The sequence below is a fragment of the Bombus huntii genome, chromosome 16 (assembly GCF_024542735.1).
Source record: "Bombus huntii isolate Logan2020A chromosome 16, iyBomHunt1.1, whole genome shotgun sequence".
NCBI classification, from domain to species: Eukaryota; Metazoa; Arthropoda; class Insecta; order Hymenoptera; family Apidae; genus Bombus; species Bombus huntii.
This window is the reverse complement of record NC_066253.1, coordinates 2,096,730-2,115,651: the sequence shown is the minus strand read 5'-3', so window position 1 is coordinate 2,115,651 and position 18,922 is coordinate 2,096,730. Positions and strand designations below refer to the sequence as shown.

Genomic DNA, 18,922 nt, shown 5'->3' with positions numbered 1-18,922 from the left:
GGTGTTTGTTGATTCTTTTGCTGTATCTGTCGCTATATTTTGCTATTTCCTCTTTGACGGTGGGTATCTTGAGGTCGCGGTGTATTGTTTCATTGGTTACATACCAAGGTGCGTCAATTAGGGATCTTAGCGTTTTCGATTGAAAGCGTTGGAGTATTTCGATGTTGGAGTTACTTGCTGTTCCCCATAGTTGGATTCCGTAGGTCCAGACAGGTTTTATTACGGTCTTGTAGAGGGTAATTTTATTCTGTAAAATTCACAGACTGACTGGCTTAGTGACCCATGGCCCTTGAAAAGGTTTTGAACCCCACTCTCTATGCAGTAATGAGTGTGACCTGTGTGGGTGTCTGTGTGGCGTCACATGCGGCACAGAACCTTCTAGTAGCTTCTCGACTTGCACATCTAGAATGTTCCATCCATATCCTCACGTTTCTTCCGGCGTTTTTTGAAAAAGCATGCACCTGCTAATTGCCGTTGTGCATCTCACGAACGCACGCTAGTGGGGATGGCGCTGGGCAACGAACGGAAGAATCCGCACGATCAATCACCTTATCTGCATGCGATTGATATCGTTGTATTCCAACAATTAAACATTAATCTTCAACATATTAAACTGCTTGAGACATATTATTGAACAAATGGGGTATCGGGTAAAACATCAACTTTTTTAAAAAAATTACCACTTTAGTATTTTTAACAATAATTTATAAGGTGTCCGAATATTTTTGTGGGATGAAAATTCACTTTGTTCTGACATTTCTTCTAATACTTAAATAACGATTTGTTTGAAGTCAAAAGTTCTTTAGTTTCTGACATCTAAACATACTATACCTCAATAGATTGCAAAATATTTTTGTTTTTTATGTGTATTTATTTCAGACATAGAACATAGAAGTCAAAGTTATACTAGTGCCCGAATATTTTCGAGATCGACTGTATGTATACATATACAGTTATATACAGTTATAAGTATATGTAACTCTAACTTCGTTTTTATTACATTATTCACTCATGTAGTTAATTTTCATCAACTATTATTATTTATATGTAATATTTATTTACTGATAGTAATTATTTCTATATATATATTTATACGTTATGAATTGTCGATAGCATAATTCTAATTAATACTATTGTGAATATATTATTGTATAATATCTTAAAAATGAGAGAACTGCTTCATATTCTTGCAATAATAAATTAAAATTATCTTTGAAAAAGATTATTATCTAAATCTCAATATATAAGGATTATATATTATAATTTCACTATTAATTCTCAATAAATCTGTATATATTATAATTTCATAACTAATATGTATATTATACAATATATTAATAATATTAATATTTTCCATATTCTTTGCCTCCAACCTGTCAATATATGTCCTATCCAATATTCATATAATATAAAAATTCCATAATTTATAATTAATAATCAAACAACGTGTGATTGTAATTCGTATTTCGAATTATTTTAATTCCTCAGTATTGAAGATGGCACTGCCAACAAATGTCAGCTCTATGCGATGTAAAATCAAACAAAGGAACAGTTCTTTCCGGTTCTCCGTCGAATGTGGATTGTTGAGCATTATATACAATATGTCAAAAAATGCATTTTATTTCTTTGCTCTTGACTGGGCAAAAGAGCAACAGAAGCGTGGCATATCTGTCCCAAGAAATATGAAAGAACTTTCATCGCTTTGTAGCGAAGACTGGAAGGTGATATATTTCATATTTCGGCTATTTATTTAACAATTTATTTCAATAATTTAACTGACCACGTACCATTCTTTGAATAAAAAACATTCCAATTTAATAAATAATTCTAATTTAAAAATATATATCATTATTTAAAATACTTACATAATATGAACATTTAGAAGAATTTAAATGTAAATGTTTGTGTTAACATACAAAGGTCATTTTAACAGTAGAATAACTGACTGAGAAATTTCTCAAACTAATTTTTTTATGTCCCTATATATAAAGTGATATGCAAAAGAATATGTGATATTAATGATTTTTAATAGTTATTTGTTGATAAAATTTTTTAGTGGAAATTACAGTATTTTGTATAATTCTATGTTATCATAGAAGCTTCCTCCACATGAAAAGGGAATTTATAAGTCTAGAGCAAAAGACAACAAGATTAAAGCTCAAATGACAGTAGGTAACAGAACTACAATTGGTGAAAGTGTAGCTGAGTTAGAGTTAGAGCAAAAGAGACAGGAGGAATTTCATCAAAACATGCTTCAATACATAGAATCTATAGTTGGTGTAGGTGTAAGACATGATAGTAAGTATTCCAAATTAAATCTTCTTTTCTAATAAGAACTTTTAAGATATTGATTAATTATTTAACATTTAATATTGTCATTTGTTACAGACTTGAAAAATTTAAAATTCATATTTATACATGTCAATTGGTTTTATAGAAGAGACATAGGAATTAACAAGTATGACTTTTGTCCTGCAGAATTTGCAATTGCAGAATTTAGTATACTAAATGGTATTCAAAATGTATACCATGAAATATTAAAGGTAAAAATACCTTTAGGATGGAAAAGAGATGCACTAGAAACTAGTCAGGAAACACACCAAATCCCTATAGAATTAGATGATGGAGAATATGACTTTGCACTTATGTATGATAAGTTCTCCAAATTTATGGAACGTAATAAGACTGGGAGAAGGTATCCTCCATTGTTCACTCTGAAAAACTCATATCCTATTGTGGAATCACTGCTACAGAGATTGAATGAAGCAAGTGGTAACTATAGATATTTATAACAGTTTACAGAAGATAATACAAAATTTTGGCAACATTTTTAATTAGTAATTGTATTTTAGGTCAATCTGTTGACGACTATCTAATCTATTCAATAGAAGCACTGTTTGGAGAACTACGAAATGCTGCTGTAAAGAGCGTAGACGAACGTGGCATTCCTCTTGTTCTTGCTGAAACGGAATTTGCAAAAGACTACTTATCCACTATGCGTGGCTTCGAGTGTGAAGTATGCATACAAAAAATACTTCTAATCATTAATACTATATAATACCCTTAATAACAGCTTATTTTGATTTCCATATAGTTCCATAAAATTGTAGATGTAGCTCAGTACTGCAGTAAATCCATAATAACAAGATGGGGTATGACGATATGTGATTATTGCTGTGAATACCTGAATGTTGAAATGATCGAAGGTGTGCATTGCCCATACAAGAATTCCTTCGACATTAATAGACAAGATACTGCTAGCGGAAGAACTGATAACATTGATCTGAAGATAAAGACTTTAAAAATACTGGAAAACAGGGTAACAATTGCTGATATGAATGGAGTGAGTAATAAATTATTGATTTTTAGTATATAAAATTATGTGAGAAAAAGAGAGAGAGAGAGGGTGATATTGTTTCATATTCTGACAAGTATAAAATTTTTTCAATATAATTAGGTATCCAAAGAGTATAGGGATAAGGTATCTACACGATCTTACGAAGAAGAGAAAAATAGACGAATGGAGAATAAAGTGGTCATAGTTGATCATGCTAAAGCTAGTACATCCAAATCCAACACTGCAGCTGTAAGTACAAGTGTTTCAAACCGTCACGGCTAAACTTCCAAGCAGTTAATTAGAATGTACAAAGTATACAATTTGAAAATAATTTATTTCTCGAACTTTTAGCTAAATTTGCCAATGCGACCATTGCGTGCACCTAAAACAATGGGTAAGTATATTTTTGTGTCCTACTTACATCGATTTTGTACGATATAACTAAATATTTTATAATATTTTAGCTAAAGCTCTTAGTGGAACACAGGAAGGCTTCGAGCTTCTTAATGATGTTACCAATTTTCCACCAATTGGTGAGACATTAATTTCTAGAAATTATTTTTTTCTTTTTAAATATATTTTATGAATTTCCAATTACCTATATTTCAAAGAAGAGTTAAAAAGCTATAATGTATACAACAAACAAAAAAATTATAATGAGTATAAAGAAAGTGTCAATGAAAATGTATACTTTGTACACGGTAGCCTTGAGAAATCACTTACCCTTAATGGTGAGGTTAGAGTTTGGCTAGGATTAGGTTAGGGTGTCCAACTATTCTACTTTGTGTATAGAATGTAAGAAAAATATCAGATTATTTCCGTATTACCAGTTTATTCGGTGAAAATTAATTAGATAAAAATACCACATAATTGACTTTCCCTTAAAATTTCCAAAAATTTATGATATGCAATATCTTTATTTACATAATCTCTCTTAAATCAACGACAGAATCAGTTTTATGAACCGTGACGTATGCTTATCTTACACCCTATACATAAATAAAAGTAGTTGAAAACCCCACCGCTAGGTGGTTTCTTTAGAGTACCATTTCTCGCTAGGAAATTTAGGAGATACAGATGTTATATTCGGAAAGAAAATCAGAAATGGTATCGCTTCTCGGCCTTATGGCTAAGATCAAAGTGTAGTATCTGTTCTTATCAGCTTAATATCTGATACACTTCCCATTGGGAAGTCAGAATATTAAACTGATTTTTGGAATCTGACGGAGGGTTGGTGCTTGCTCCACCTCTGTCGTGAGTCAGCCTAGCATTGCAGTGCCGCTAGGATTGGCTTGATAATTTATTTAAAAACATAAAGTGACTTTTGAATTTATTGCTTTGAACGTTATTTTGAACATTATTTTTCTGAGTAAGATATAAGGTAATACTTGTTTAATTGTAGTGCCTTTCTATCTACAAAATGTGAAAGTTAATTATAGTAACTTAAGAAAAATAGTGCACAAATAATTTCAGTAAAATATATTATAATAAAACATATTAATATTTTGTGTAAAAATATTTTTCTTTACTTTTAACGGGTTGTATGGTACAATTAATATGAAGTATTTCTAATTTTTTAATTTTTATTTGTTTCAATATAGGAGGACGAGGTACAGTTAAAAAAGATACTACAAAGTTCAAGCTGCCTTTGGGCAGAGGTAAAATTTTATATATTAAATTGAATCTTAATATACAATTATGTTTGAAGATTTTATAATAAGTTTTACTTTACATTTGTATGCAGGACGTGGAAATTGTTAGGACAAATAGCTTTTGGTACGAAAGAGATTGGACTTTTTCTGTGACAACAAATTCGTATGGAATCTTTGAAATACACTCTTACAAATAAGACTTACATAACTTGTGTGTAATTTGTTTTATGAAAAAAGAACAATATTTTGTTACAAACTTAGACATAAAAAAAGATGAAAGATAAAGACACGATCTGTTACCAAAGTTCATAAAGAAAATATACGATTAATTTTTAATGAAAGTGAATTTTATTATCTAAACCTTGAATCTCAAAATAATTTGTAATTTTGTTATTACAAGATTTAGAATGCTAAACTGCTTTATAAAAGTTTTTGTGATTTTAATTCTCGTTCTGTTTTCATGCCGTTGTGTTTTGGATATATCTTAGACTATGTATAAATTTTATTCAAGAAAGGTTAAAGTTATCCAAGAATGCGAGGGTTTCCATAAATGATAGTATTTCGTGGAATTAGTCTTACTTCTTACAAGTGGCTGATTCGTACATTCTTTGCGTGCATGGCTGACTCATACATTTCGAATTGGCGACGGCGTGCCGCCGAGTTAGATAACTATCTATGTATATATGTTATTTCGAAACATAATATGTATAAACAAAAATTATTTATTAAAAATAAAATGGATGGAATTCATTTAACAGACCTTAATTTTTAAGTCATCAATATGGTAATACTCTATGAACATATAGCTCCTTACTAATGGAATTCTTTATTATACGTTATATTTTTATACTTACACTTGAGTAAAACTTTATTATTAAGAAAAATTCATAAAAGAATGGCCTGAAATTATTTATTCATTATCAATTTCATTGGCTAATGGGTCGATATTGTTAGATCACGAAATATAGATATTCTCCCTTCTATAATTCCGTTTCCTCGTCTGAAGCCTCCATAATGTTCCTGTGCCTCTGTTGATAGCAGAGCAAATAAGTAGGATTTCATAATACAAAGATATATGCTTAATTTTCCGTTCTTTTCCCAAGTATATACATATACCCACTTTTCTTGAATATACCTTTACCAATATTTTGATTTTCCGTCAAGTTGCCATCAAGTCTAGCAAGAATCTATAAGACAAAATGACGATCGAAGAGAGATTCTTTTATCCTTTTCTATAGTGCTTTTGATAAAAATACAAAACGTTCAAAATTATGTAAGAGAAATAATTATATATAATTTGTACCAAAATGTTGTTTTTATATGCTTATTAAATTTGTATTAAAATAAACAAAACTGGAGGGGAAATATTGTATATAAAAAAATCAAATTATCAAAATAATTGTAATTACGTATTATTAATATTACATTACGGGAATTTATTACAAGGTTTAGACATATATTTATTTGTATAGATTTTGTTTATATACAAATTTGGTTATATTTACATCGTCTTAAATTTTATTTACAAAATGAGAAATTCTTACAAACACCAACATATAAAACAAAATAAAAATTAAGGAATCAATTTATCCATAATAATAATTTCACTCATACTTTATTAATAATATAATACAATTACCATCAATGACAAAACATTATGTTATAACACAGACGACTTGTATGTACTTATAACTACATATATTTATTAAATGTAACATCACATTTCAAGTAGGATATTCAGTTTACTTTGATCTGACATACATACTGATATACATAATATGTAAACATAAAGGTTAGAATTAGCATTTAAGAGAAACAAATTTCAATTGCAAAAAGGATACACATTACACATGAGAGAATCAACGCATAAAGCGAAGTGAATGATACTTTTGAAATAAAAGACCGGTATACTATATCACGAAACAAACGTCATCAAGCAATTTTCTCTGACACAATCGATGCATTCGGCTTGGCTTAGTAACACAACACGTCAGTACTTTGAAGATGTCGTTAGGTCTGCCTGGACAGGACTGAACCTGCACCGACTTGTTCCTAATTCCTGAGAAGGTTCCTGAATCATCCAACCCGTCGCGTTGGAAACAGATTTAAAATTCGCATCCCGTTGTTCCGCGAAAGAATAACTCCACTCATACTAATAGTAAATAAAATAATTTCGTTAGTAATTAATCATACATTGTCTTATACTTACTACATAAAATATGAAATATATCTTAAATTTGTATTTTGCTAACACTTCTCAATAATTGTTCAATTATTTAATTAATTCAGGAAGGATTAATTAAAGATTTACATTCACTCTATTACTTATCTTGAATTATATTAATTATATTCATGAAAATGGTTCATTATCATTATTGTAATTGTATACCGAATATTATAAAGATATATATATAATATTATTATAATATTATATATATTATATTATATATATTATATTATTATTATAGATAGATTGTGTGTGTGTGAGCGCGCGCGCTTGTGTGTATGTGTATGTAAAACAGCGCAGTTTTCTGTTTGCAAAGTGTTCTGCATTGAATTAAAATATGCGTCGGTATAATAGAACCATTTGAAAATTTTCATATAGCAAAATTTTGTTCAACAATTGTTATATATACTGTTTTTTGCAAACAGATATTAAATAGACTTCAGTGCTTTGCGAAAAGCAGCTTTATTTATTTAGTTACGCGTTTATTTTTGTATCATTTTCTGTTATCTGATCTTTCGGTAATTCTGCCAATTGTCGGTAGATGGTAGCGCGACAACTGTTCTGACAGTTCCAAACTTCATTTACTTTTAAAACTATTACATTTATTAATTTAACAGTACAATCAGTAATCAAGCTTCAACAATAAGGATATTGCAATAGCTATATCTTTGGAAAATTAACAGTCCTAATCACATAACAAATCTAATATTAATAATAAATTCGAAAGAAATAGCTTAATTGCTGATTGCCGTGTTTCCGCATAACTGTTTCCAAGCAGAAAAGAACAGCCATCTTTTCGAAGAGATGATGCAATCGATGACACATATCGACCGTATCTCCGATCGCTTAGCGAATCATAGAAATTGTTAACCATGGATTTTGGCGAACGAAATCAGAAAACAAAATATGAACGAAAACGGTTCTACTTTAGCGATAAAGTCAAAAACAGTTCTCATCAAACTATAGCCTATCGGATGTTAAGCGAAAGCCGCCAGCTGGGAGTGCTATTTTGAACGAAGTACAACGTTGCCAGTTCGTGAGGCGAACAAGTTCAAACACGTGCCCCGTGTTTTGCTCTTGGAAAGAGATAACTGCACAGCCTGGCAAAACAGAATGTTTGCTTTCCACTTGGTTCGCATTCATTTCCCGTTTACGTCCGCAAAACCACCTAAAAAAACGAAACAATAATTCTACACTCCTTAACAGCAAATTATATTCTCGACATATCTATATCTTACAAACTTGTATCACATGTTTACAACATTAAAACATGCAAATATATATTCAAACGAAGAGGGAAACTTAAATCTGGAAACGACCAAAGATATTATGTGTTATAGTATTCCATATTTTATTTATCCTTACCCCAATTTGGTTCTCTTTTACAAAAAATTATCATATTTTGATAATTAAGGTGATTGTATGTTATAATGTGCATTTATGTAAAATAATGTTTTAATTTTGGGAAGAATTTTGCAAAAGACATGTTCGAGACTTCGAGAGTCACCAGCTGGACAAGAAAGTTCAGGTTCGTCGGAGAACACATGGCAACGCAGCAACTGCGTGAGCCGAGATGCGCGGCATGAATAGCACCGCGACGTTGATGGGCCGGCCCTATGTCAGGGGAATGGTGGGGGAAGGGAAGGGGTAAAAGTTTCCACGACAGTGGGGATGGGCGGAAACGGTGAAACGAAAGGGGGATGCGATACCGCTCTGCGTGTGGTGGTCGTCGGTGAGGGTAATATAACCGAGGTAATGTTACCAAGTTGCTGTTTACGGAGAGTTTTTGGAAATTTCAAAGGGGCACATCTAGTTTCCCGGTTAAATTCGAAGCGCGGCAAATCGAATCGTCCAATCGTGATTATGGAACCGCTATACGTTAACTTATACGTCGGGGAACATATGCTACATGAGAATCGAACTAACGGGAATAGTTATCTTGGAAATACGTATACATGATGCGTTTTGCAAATTATCGAACGCATTGATAATGTATACATATATCGTATACGCTTCCGCGTGGAACTTTCTGCGCGCCAATCGATTTGAAACCCTGCCACTGCAATTTTTCTGCCTCAGAACGGAAATTCAATATTTTACAAAAATGTTTAACGTAACGAGTGATTTCAGTATTTTCATCAAACTTAAGAAATTTGTTAACAACTGAATCAAAGGACGTAGGACTAAATTAAAAATATAAAATGTTCAGATGCAACCAATATTACGTTGTAATTATAATGTATACTAATAGCTCGAAAATGCTTCTATGTAAGTGGCTGATACTTATCTGGTTCAAACTCGAACAATTTACTGAGTCGAAAGCAACTTATAATGAAAGATGTAGTAGGGTTAAGTTCAAAACCTAAAATGTTCAAAAACTATCAATACTATGTATTTACATTATAATTATAGACTACACTAATAATTTAAAGAACTAATTTTGTATAGGTAGTTGATAGTTATAACTCAGACTTAAGAAATTTGTCGTCACGAAAGTAACATGTAATAAAAGACATAGCAGAGTTAAGTTGGAAATCTAAAATGTTTAGAAATTGCTAGTACTATATACATTGTAATTATGAAATAATAATGGTAATAACTTTAAGAATTAGGCTTATATAGGTAGTTAATATTTATAGTTGAAACTTAAGAAATTTATCAAGTCGAAAGTAACTCTTAAGGAAGGGCGTAGTAGGGCTCGGTAGAAAACCTAAAATGTTCGGAAGTTACTACTACGTTATAACTACAAACTATACTGTACCAATTTGAAGGATTACTTCTACCTCTTAAGGTATAATAAATAATTTTTCTATAGTTCTAAGATAGACTAATCAAGGTGTGTTTATAGGTTAAGGAAGGTTCCCAGTTAAATAAATTGCGTTGCTCAAAAGCACTCGGTTTGAAGATTCTCGAGAAACGTCGGAGTATAGTGGTAGGCGCATTGGTGACGGTGAAATCGTGGAGGGGACGACCCCTCCTGCCCTACTCCGGTGCGCGCAACGTCATTGTGCCGTGTGGGGCCATGATCGTTGGAGTGTGTGTGCGTCCCTCGAGCTACGCGCAGACCTACCCAGTAAATACGAGGCTTCCGTTCCCTGTGCGTGTCGAGTGTTGAAACAGTGCGTAGTTAAAGGAAGTGATAGACTTTCGTCTTCTTGACATCCCGTGGTCACCGGCGTGTTCCATCATGCCGTTGAGTATTGGGGTTAATCTAAGAGTGACCGGACATTGTAATCAGGGCGGTCGTAAGTACATGGAGGACATGTTCAGCGTGGCCTTTCAATCGACACCGGATGACAAAGATCTGGAGTATGCCTTCTTCGGAATATTCGACGGCCACGGAGGCGGCGAAGCTGCCACATTTGCTAAAGAACATCTGATGAACGTTATCGTCAAGCAGAAGAATTTTTGGAGCGATCGGGACGAGGATGTGCTGCGAGCCATCAAAGACGGATACGTGAACACGCACTATGCGATGTGGCGGGAGCTTGGTAGGAATCTTATTTCCGCCATTTGTTCCGTTATTTCTACTACTTCACTCGTTTCCCGCCAAATTCCATCACTTTTCACGCGTATTTACAAAGAAACTTAATGTATCTACTATTTTTTGAAGAATTTCTCTCATTGTCCCGCGTATTTCCCCCACCACCTATGCTCGATTAGGTTAGAATTTAGGTTATGTAATCCGAGCTAACCTGAAAGTTCAAACTCTGAGAAAAAGTAGTTGAAAGAAAATATTCGATATCTTTTATTTTTCTATGGGCAATTTGTTCGTTATAAAGCAAAGAATCGTAGAATGTGGTTTTCGACAGGAATTCTCAATGAAAATATATGTTGACGAGGATGTATTTTTGTGATAGACAAGTGGCCGAGAACCGCATCCGGATTACCATCTACGGCCGGGACCACGGCTAGTATAGCCTTTATTCGTAAAGGTAAAATTTACCTGGGTCATGTAGGAGATTCTGGCATAATATTGGGATACCAAGCAGATGGTGATCCTCAATGGCGTGCAGAAGCTTTGACCAAAGACCATAAGCCGGAAAGTGGGCCAGAAATGATGAGGATACGTCAGTCTGGTGGTAAAGTTGTTAGTAAGTCTGGGGTTCCAAGAGTTGTTTGGAACAGACCTCGTATTGGGCACAAAGGACCTGTTCGAAGGTCAACTCATATAGATGAAATTCCATTTCTTGCTGTTGCTAGATCCTTAGGTATATTGCTATTAAAATATTAGGGAAAAACCTATAAGAATGTATGGATCATTAGATGATTAACAACTTTGTATTTTATAGGTGATCTTTGGAGTTATAACTCAGAGTTGAACACATTTGTTGTGTCTCCAGAACCAGATGTTAAAGTAGTTGCGATTGATGTGGAATCACATCGTTGCCTTATTTTTGGAACAGATGGTTTGTGGAATATGTTGACACCCCAAGCTGCAGTGGCTATTGTCCAAGCTGCAGATAGACATAATGAGAAACATTTGATTGCTTCTCAACAAACATGTAATGGGGTATGTTTAAAAGGAACTTGAATAAGATATTAAACGTACAGAGACATATTTGTAATTCCTATTTTAAACAGCAAGCTGATAATGTTCAACTGTGGATAAATCCTTCGAAAAGTCTAGTAGATAGAGCTTTGGAAAAGTGGTCATTAAAGAGGCTACGTGCAGATAATACAAGCGTGGTTACATTAATGTTAGATCCACCAGGTCCATCTCGTAGTGAGGTATGTATGGTTAAACATTATCCATCCACTCTTTAATAATATCATTAAAAAAAAGGAAAAAATTATTTGGAAGATACAAAGCAAGATGTTGGTTATATTGTTAAACAAATTTGTTTTTTTGGTTCTTCAAGATTATATTGAGCCAGAAAGAGTGTGTTGTAACACATCGTACTATGCACACACCTACAGCTACGCTTGCAGAAGCCCCAACAAGACATAACTGTAATCAAGTCTCTCCAAGTACACCAAGGCCTTCCCCTATAATAAATCATTATGTTGATCTTAACCGGTCTGTACCAGCTTTTTCAGATGAGATTGAGGGGAATCGAAAAGAATCATATGTGGATAATATATGTACACCTGCAGATAAAATTGAAGAAAATCAATATCAAAAAGATGAAAAACATGCAGATATCTCAGAAAATTTGGTCGATGGAAATTTTCAACCTGTAGAATTATCATCCAATGAAATATTAAAGAACAGTATAGAAGTAAATAGTCTCGAATTTGAGGCAGAAGTAGAAAAAACCAAGACCAACGAGGGACAACCAACAAAGATAACTGAAGATAATACACTAAATGAGCAGAAAAATTCGAGATCATCTCGGCAATCACCTGAGATAGAAATGAAAAACGATCCTGATGTTTCAAATGTGATACACCAAAGTGCATTTTCCAGTGAATGTAATGGTACACATTCTTCCACAGTCGTTACTAATACCACAGAGAGCAATGAAGTAGTTCTAGCGAGTACTAGCTGTAATGAGAATGAAGTAAAAGCTAACATATTAAATGGATCTCGTCACAGACAAACAACATTATTCTCAACCTCAAGAAGAGATGTTCGAAGCACGAGAAGGCTCAGCCTAACCACACATCCGCGAAATACTTTGGGCGATGCTAGTTCGTTGGAAACGAAAACATATGTAAATTCTAGACTTAAATCGCGTAGTACAAAAGTGTCAGTATCGGGAAACACGATGGAGGAAGGTGTGAGAAATTCGACGAGCAAAACGAGCGGTAGTGCTGTTGCTACTAAACGAAGACACAGTGCAATATCACAGAGTGTAGTTAACACGATTGAGGAGTCACGTATGTTACAAGAACCATGCGTTAAAAGGAGGACGCGATCGGAGGATCGTCCGAACCCGGTCGATGAGAACGATCCAGCGAATCAAGCCACAAAGGACGCGAGTAGTAGTATGAGCTGGCCTAGCACGGATTCCAATATTGCTCGTTCTACGGCTGTTGCTACCACTGTACCTGTACAGGAAAGGCTACCGTCGCTAAATAGCTTCCAAAGAAATTTGGAGAAAAAAGCTACGCCAGTGAAAGCTATCAGAAGGCCGTCTATCAAAGGTCTGTTGAAACAATTGTGGGCTGCTAGTCTCAGCGCAAGAGAGTGGGATCAGGGAAGAAGTAATAGATCAAATAATTGTAACGAGCGGAGGATAAAGCGAGCCGTGTCTATTATAGGTCCTTCAGATAATACGACTGTTCCGCAACGTTGGCTCAGGTTAGTTTCCTTATCGTTTGATCTTTTTTTATCGTGTCTACTAACTTGTATTGAAACTAAGCTTGCATTTGCGCGAAGTGATTTTGCAATTCCTTACCTGATATATTTGTATTTGTTTTTATTCCAGGTCAGATACTATCGCAGCGACACCTGTAAAAACACTACGTTCACGTAATGTAGACATAACTGGTCACACGATATCTCCACAATTAGTACATCAGTACGGAATAGTAAAGCAAAGTCGGCTCTCTTTACCGTGTAAATTGAAGCATTCTAGTAATAATGGATTTCTACAGTCAAATAGAGTAAGGTCTTCCTCCTTGTCGTCCAGTATAAAGCAAACTAGCAGTAATACTGCGAACGGAGCTTGCTCTACGATTAGTCCTACGAATACCGGATGTAACTCTAGTTCCGGAATGGCTAAGAGAGTCAAATCACCCTATAACCCAAGTGCTAGGTCATTAAGCACGCGATCTCGCATTAAACGTCTTGGAAAATGAGGTAGGGTAACGTACATTAATTACACTGCTTGTTACATTAAACAGGGTATCATTTCTTACCCTCACCAAATTTTTCTTCACTTTGCGTCTTGCTTTTCATCTTCATGGAAAGGTATATTTAACTGAGAGAGATTAACTATTCTCGTTTATACTGTTGCATTTTATCTTGAAACTTGAAGATGCTATAGGCAAGCTCTTGTCTCAATTTTCCAAATGTCTCGATGGAATTGGGTTTGCATTTTATGGACCAATTGTTAAAAAAAGCAAAGAAAAATAAGAATCATCAACGATTTCCATCGTTTCCTATTTTAGAATAGTTCTAACTTCTTCTTAAAACAATTTGCTAGTAATAAGTATATGAGGATACTAAGTAGGATAACAATTTTCTTATCGATACATAGTAAAGTTTTACTACTTCCACGGCACACTACGGGTCAAGAGTTGATCGTATTTTTCATATTTGCATAGTTTCACACGTTGAAAGATATTTAGCAATAATGTAGAATCAATCGAATAGTATAACGTATTTCTTCATGTTCCGTTTAGAAAAATGCATACATTAATATGATTATTCAAAACAAGACATGGCACGTCCATACGGATAATTGAGTAACTCTGTTTTTATACGAACAAAGATCATTTAATGTGAAATATTTTGTAGATACATACAGATATATTAGTATTACACAAATACAAAAGCTTTTGAATCAAGATTTAACAATTTTCTTTAGTGTTCATTTTTGTCTCCCAATCTTACTTAGCTGCCAACTGGGCGACTTTTTTCAATGTTATTATTTCAGTAGCCGTACTCTATCTGTCTCTCTTTCTCTATCTCTATCTATATCTATCTATCTCCCTCTCTCCTCCCTCTCTCTTTCTCTCTCTCTTTGTGCTTCGAACCATCTTAAATTCGTTTTTAAAGCAACGAATGCTTCTGAGTGTGTAGTAAGCAATAAGAACGTTACTAATAGGATCTAATCTATAAATGCTAATAATAACCCAAAGACATCGTACATACCTACATACAATGAATAGTGATTAGAGAGAAAGAGGAAGCATAACCGAAATGAAAACACAACATACATACACGCATTGAACATAAACACATATTTCTCTTGTTTACATCTTAGACAACCCGTTCGAATAATCGAACGTTCCGTTAAATAATCGATGTTCCAATAATCGAATTTTTCGTTAATCGATCGTTCCATTAATCGGGGTTTCGATAACTGAGATTTTAACGTCATGTCAATCATAAATTGCATGTGTATTTCTTTCCAATTGTATATACTATTCCTGCAGATTGTAATTTATACATTGGAATATCTCCACTGTTATCCACGTATGTAATTTCCCGAATGTAGCAATACTTCCTTTTTTTCATGCCGTGGTAATAGTTTCTGAATAGTTTTTGATTTTCAGAAATCAGTGTTATCGGTTTTCAAGTTTGAGTAAAATATTCCTCTTTCTCAAGTAATAGATCACCATGCTACTTCATTTGAACAGATTTTGCCATCAGAAAGCTAACTAGGTACATTTTTATCACTTTTCACTTTCTTAAGAAAGCATAGCACCTTGTAGGATTAAAATGAATACTATAATCTAAACATTTGCTTTATCTAGTAATTATTTCATAGTATATTAAGACTTTTATTATTGTTTAAGATTACAAAACCAGTTGGAACCCAGTATTACCAACAATTGGAACAAGAAATTACTATTTTAACATAAGTAAAGTTAGACCTTTTACAATATAATGTATAACGAATATTAAAATATTAGAGAGATTGTACAATACATTATAGATGATTTTGTAAAGGACAATTTGTAAAAAGTTGAATTTGTTGTATGAATAACTCTTAAGACCTGCTGGGTACTAGGTCGAAAAGCATAGTTTTAAAACAGGTTCTGTTAAAAAAATTTTTTTTAAATAATTTCCAACTTTTTGAAACTAATAAGACGGCGTATCTCATTAATTGTCAGCTTAATATTAAATGATTCCTTTCTTAATTCTATGCTTTCTAATGTTTGACTAGCTTGTTAAATTGTTAATTGTAGAGTTTGAGGAAGCTTGAAACAGAAAAAGATAAAGAACACGAACATGTGTATAAAATATGTGAGTATGAGAGTAAAAGAAGTAAAGGATAACTGTAACTACAAGTGCGTATGTGATTTGCAAAAATTATTTTGAATGATTCCTTTAAATGTTCCAGTGTTTTACATGGGAGCGACTTTCAAAGAGGACTAACAAGTCATTAAAGAGAAAATGTGATTTGCTTACAGTAAGATTACAAAGAAAATGAAAATATCTAGTACGTAGGTACGTAAAACAGCGATCCGCTTTGGCCAAGCATGGAGGTGACTGTTCAAGATTCGTTCGGTCGACATTAAGGGAAAACCGGCGTGTATAATCATGAAATTTTTATATTTAACTTTATACAATGGCAGCACAAAATCTAAGAAAGTCTTTCGATATAATAAGGAAAAAAGAAAAAAGGGACTCGTAGGTAGTTCGATTCTATTGTATTCACTGTTGTAAGTATTCAGTCGTTCGCTTAATTACGACGATAATTTTGAATAGCGTCTACCTTGGTACGAAGCGGTACGAAAAATGACTGTCTGTTATGCGATACAAAATTTAGATTATATTTATAGCAGCTACAAAAAAGAGAAAACGAACGAGTGAGTGAAAGAATTAAAAAATTTATTTGTTGTATGGATATATAATAATTCTTCAACAAATTTTAGCTTTTTCTCAATTTTGCAACAATCAGAAGGTGGTTCATATATATTTTTATGGGCGAAACACGGCAGACTGTGGGTACTGAGAAAGAACGGTTCGCAGAGTCGCGTTTTGCTCGCAAAAATTTACAAGAGTCGCCTTTCGAAGTTCGCAAAATTAGAGATGTGTTGAACAGTGAATCGTTAAAACGATGATTGAGATGCAGATGTTTCGTATAATTATGTGCTTAAATCGTTAAATAGAAATGTATTCTATTGGAGGCTTTTTTTTCATTTATTACGAATGCGGTGATTATTTTTAAGTTTATTTAAAATTTGCGAATAGCGTGAAACTTACTTCAGGATAATTTTGAAAGTTTGGTTGCATGTGTGCTGAAGTAATAATATGGTCAGAGAGATTGAGATGGTAAATTCTCATCCACATGTTACAATTTTGTTCCATATACATATGTATATCTTCTAGAGTAATGTTTGTTGAAGATTAGAGGGTGTTTTATGTTAAAATAAGATTATTCATAACATGATTTTTAGTTGACTTCTATCTTTTGGAATATTTTTTATAGAAATAGTACAGTGATCATACTTGATGAAAATTTACCATTTCTCCGGGATTATTTGACCAAGTGAAAAAAGAAAATGAAGACATTCAGAAGCGTATGCTTGTACGAATTTATCAATATTTTTATATCTTTCTGTTTTATTATAGACAGTGCAGAGAGAGACATAATTATTTCAAAAAACAGAGAGGAAAATAGTATGACAAAGGAAAGAAAATAATGACACGTGCCTACAATAGTTACCATTGAAATTTGTATATATATATGTATAAAGTGTATTCATACATATATCATGAGCCAAGAAGAAAGTAATTTTTTCATTGTTACCCAGTGAAAATATAAACACCAAATGATAAGAAAGAAATATATTACAAGGTAGATAAAATCTGAGATACATAAAATAAGAACATTTCACTATCTCTTCTTGGTGCATGCGATCAAGTAGCACTATCTATACATATAGATATACTGTATATGTATGTAAATATATATAAGTATATAGGCGCATATATATACATACATATTGTAAAATAAAAACGCATATATTTGTAAATCGTCTACATGTAGATATAATTAAAAAAAAAAGATTTAGATGATTGTGCTCATAAGAGACATAAAGAAAATCTTCGCTAGCGTTTATTTATATACATGAGAAATTATAATAGTAACGAAGGAAATGAAATGTAGGAGTGGACGAGGAAAAAATGATCCGTCTAGTTCTGCGTTTGTAGATTTAACATTCGTTACATAGGACGTGAATTAAAAACAAATAAATAGAAAAACTAAGTATTTTCTCTGAGAGTCAAAATAAACGGGAAAAGGAAGAAATAAGATTTAACAGAGGAACACAGAATTGTATAGAGAATGGAAATTTATAGCGGTTTATCTCAGGTTAAGCATAGGTTGAAGGAGGCATACTCGAACAAATGTGTGATCACGTTTCAAATCTGTATATTTTAATTAAATAAACTGAAATATACAAATGTTTTTAGCAAATATTTTCTTCGCGAATACCAGCATAAGCCTTCGTTGTACTTTGCCTAGAAACTTGAATATAACTCTTGAATTATGGAAAAAATATTTATCTACTTATTTATGTTGTCATAAAAATGTTTAAAAAGTTTACAATTCTTAATAAAGTACAGAATCAAATTAATTCTCTGTTCTTTCTATTGTTTTAGACTATACTTCTTAGAAGACTGAAATTATGCTTCAATAAAATCAAATAAAATAAAATTCAGCAAACTTATTTGGTACTGAGATGCAAATTGGATATTTCAAAAATAATTTAAACGATTATTTATATTTCTATGCTGTTATTTGAAAAAATACAATTTTACATATATACAGAGACACAAATAAGTCAGATTTTTCTTTTTCTGATTTCATAATATTATTTATAGGCATTTTCACGAATATGCTTAGCTCATATACACATACATTTAAAGGTATAATGTTAATTTATATATCATACATAACAATGTACATGCTAGATATTCATTTAACTTATATATCAATAATAAATACTTTCCCTTTGTTTTGAAACCATCACTCGCACAAAGATATCCAAATACAGTATTGGTGATGGATTACAATTTAAATAGAAATATAAGAAGCGACAGAATATGATTCCTTAGAAGAATTATCATTCGTACTTGTA

At 32.7% G+C, this 18,922-nt stretch overlaps 2 protein-coding genes, 2 long non-coding RNA genes and 1 other non-coding gene across 11 annotated transcripts; 3 read left to right on the top strand and 2 right to left on the bottom strand.

Moving 5' to 3' along the window:
* Positions 1–260: 260 nt before the first annotated feature.
* LOC126874836 (protein maelstrom) lies at positions 261–5,739 on the top strand. The gene is made up of 10 exons (XM_050637327.1): positions 261–1,721; positions 2,097–2,298; positions 2,389–2,772; positions 2,853–3,016; positions 3,095–3,343; positions 3,458–3,586; positions 3,689–3,731; positions 3,802–3,870; positions 4,939–4,995; positions 5,082–5,739. The coding sequence occupies exons 1-10, from the start codon at positions 1,497–1,499 to the stop codon at positions 5,096–5,098; spliced, it is 1,539 nt and encodes a 512-aa protein (XP_050493284.1). The 5' UTR covers positions 261–1,496; the 3' UTR covers positions 5,099–5,739.
* On the bottom strand, positions 3,893–4,717 carry LOC126874876 (uncharacterized). Its single transcript, XR_007693076.1, has 2 exons — positions 4,061–4,717; positions 3,893–3,935 (listed from the first exon to the last, which is right to left on the bottom strand). It is a non-coding gene; the product is annotated as an uncharacterized LOC126874876 (long non-coding RNA).
* On the top strand, positions 4,447–4,638 carry LOC126874889 (U2 spliceosomal RNA). Its single transcript, XR_007693088.1, has one exon. It is a non-coding gene; the product is annotated as a U2 spliceosomal RNA (small nuclear RNA).
* An 846-nt stretch (positions 5,740–6,585) lies between the features above and the next one.
* Positions 6,586–9,587, bottom strand: LOC126874877 (uncharacterized). The gene is made up of 2 exons (XR_007693077.1): positions 8,582–9,587; positions 6,586–8,384 (listed from the first exon to the last, which is right to left on the bottom strand). It is a non-coding gene; the product is annotated as an uncharacterized LOC126874877 (long non-coding RNA).
* A 281-nt stretch (positions 9,588–9,868) lies between these two features.
* Positions 9,869–18,249, top strand: LOC126874827 (protein phosphatase 1D). Of its 7 annotated transcripts, none has more exons than XR_007693030.1 (8): positions 9,869–10,007; positions 10,065–10,707; positions 11,077–11,427; positions 11,509–11,729; positions 11,801–11,947; positions 12,079–13,463; positions 13,591–15,305; positions 15,386–18,249. XR_007693030.1 is itself a non-coding variant. In XM_050637285.1 (8 exons), exons 2-8 carry the CDS (start codon positions 10,404–10,406, stop codon positions 13,961–13,963), a joined length of 2,724 nt encoding a protein of 907 aa, XP_050493242.1. In that variant the 5' UTR covers positions 9,869–10,007; positions 10,065–10,403; the 3' UTR covers positions 13,964–18,249. The 7 variants fall into 7 exon arrangements, 5 of the variants coding, with proteins under 5 accessions (XP_050493242.1, XP_050493241.1, XP_050493240.1 ...); XR_007693031.1 differs by having other exon boundaries at positions 13,591–16,079; positions 16,177–18,249; XM_050637285.1 differs by having other exon boundaries at positions 11,077–11,151; positions 11,209–11,427; positions 13,591–18,249.
* Positions 18,250–18,922: the final 673 nt, after the last annotated feature.

Coding starts and splice junctions, on each gene's coding strand:
- LOC126874836 (XM_050637327.1), top strand. CDS start 1,497: ATGGCACTGCCAACAAATGTCAGCTCTATGCGATGTAAAATCAAACAA. Junction 3,344..3,457: donor CAATTGCTGATATGAATGGA/GTGAGTAATAAA, acceptor CAATATAATTAG/GTATCCAAAGAGTATAGGGA. Junction 3,587..3,688: donor CCAAATCCAACACTGCAGCT/GTAAGTACAAGT, acceptor TCGAACTTTTAG/CTAAATTTGCCAATGCGACC.
- LOC126874827 (XM_050637284.1), top strand. CDS start 10,404: ATGCCGTTGAGTATTGGGGTTAATCTAAGAGTGACCGGACATTGTAAT. Junction 11,428..11,508: donor TGCTGTTGCTAGATCCTTAG/GTATATTGCTAT, acceptor TGTATTTTATAG/GTGATCTTTGGAGTTATAAC. Junction 11,948..12,078: donor CAGGTCCATCTCGTAGTGAG/GTATGTATGGTT, acceptor TGGTTCTTCAAG/ATTATATTGAGCCAGAAAGA.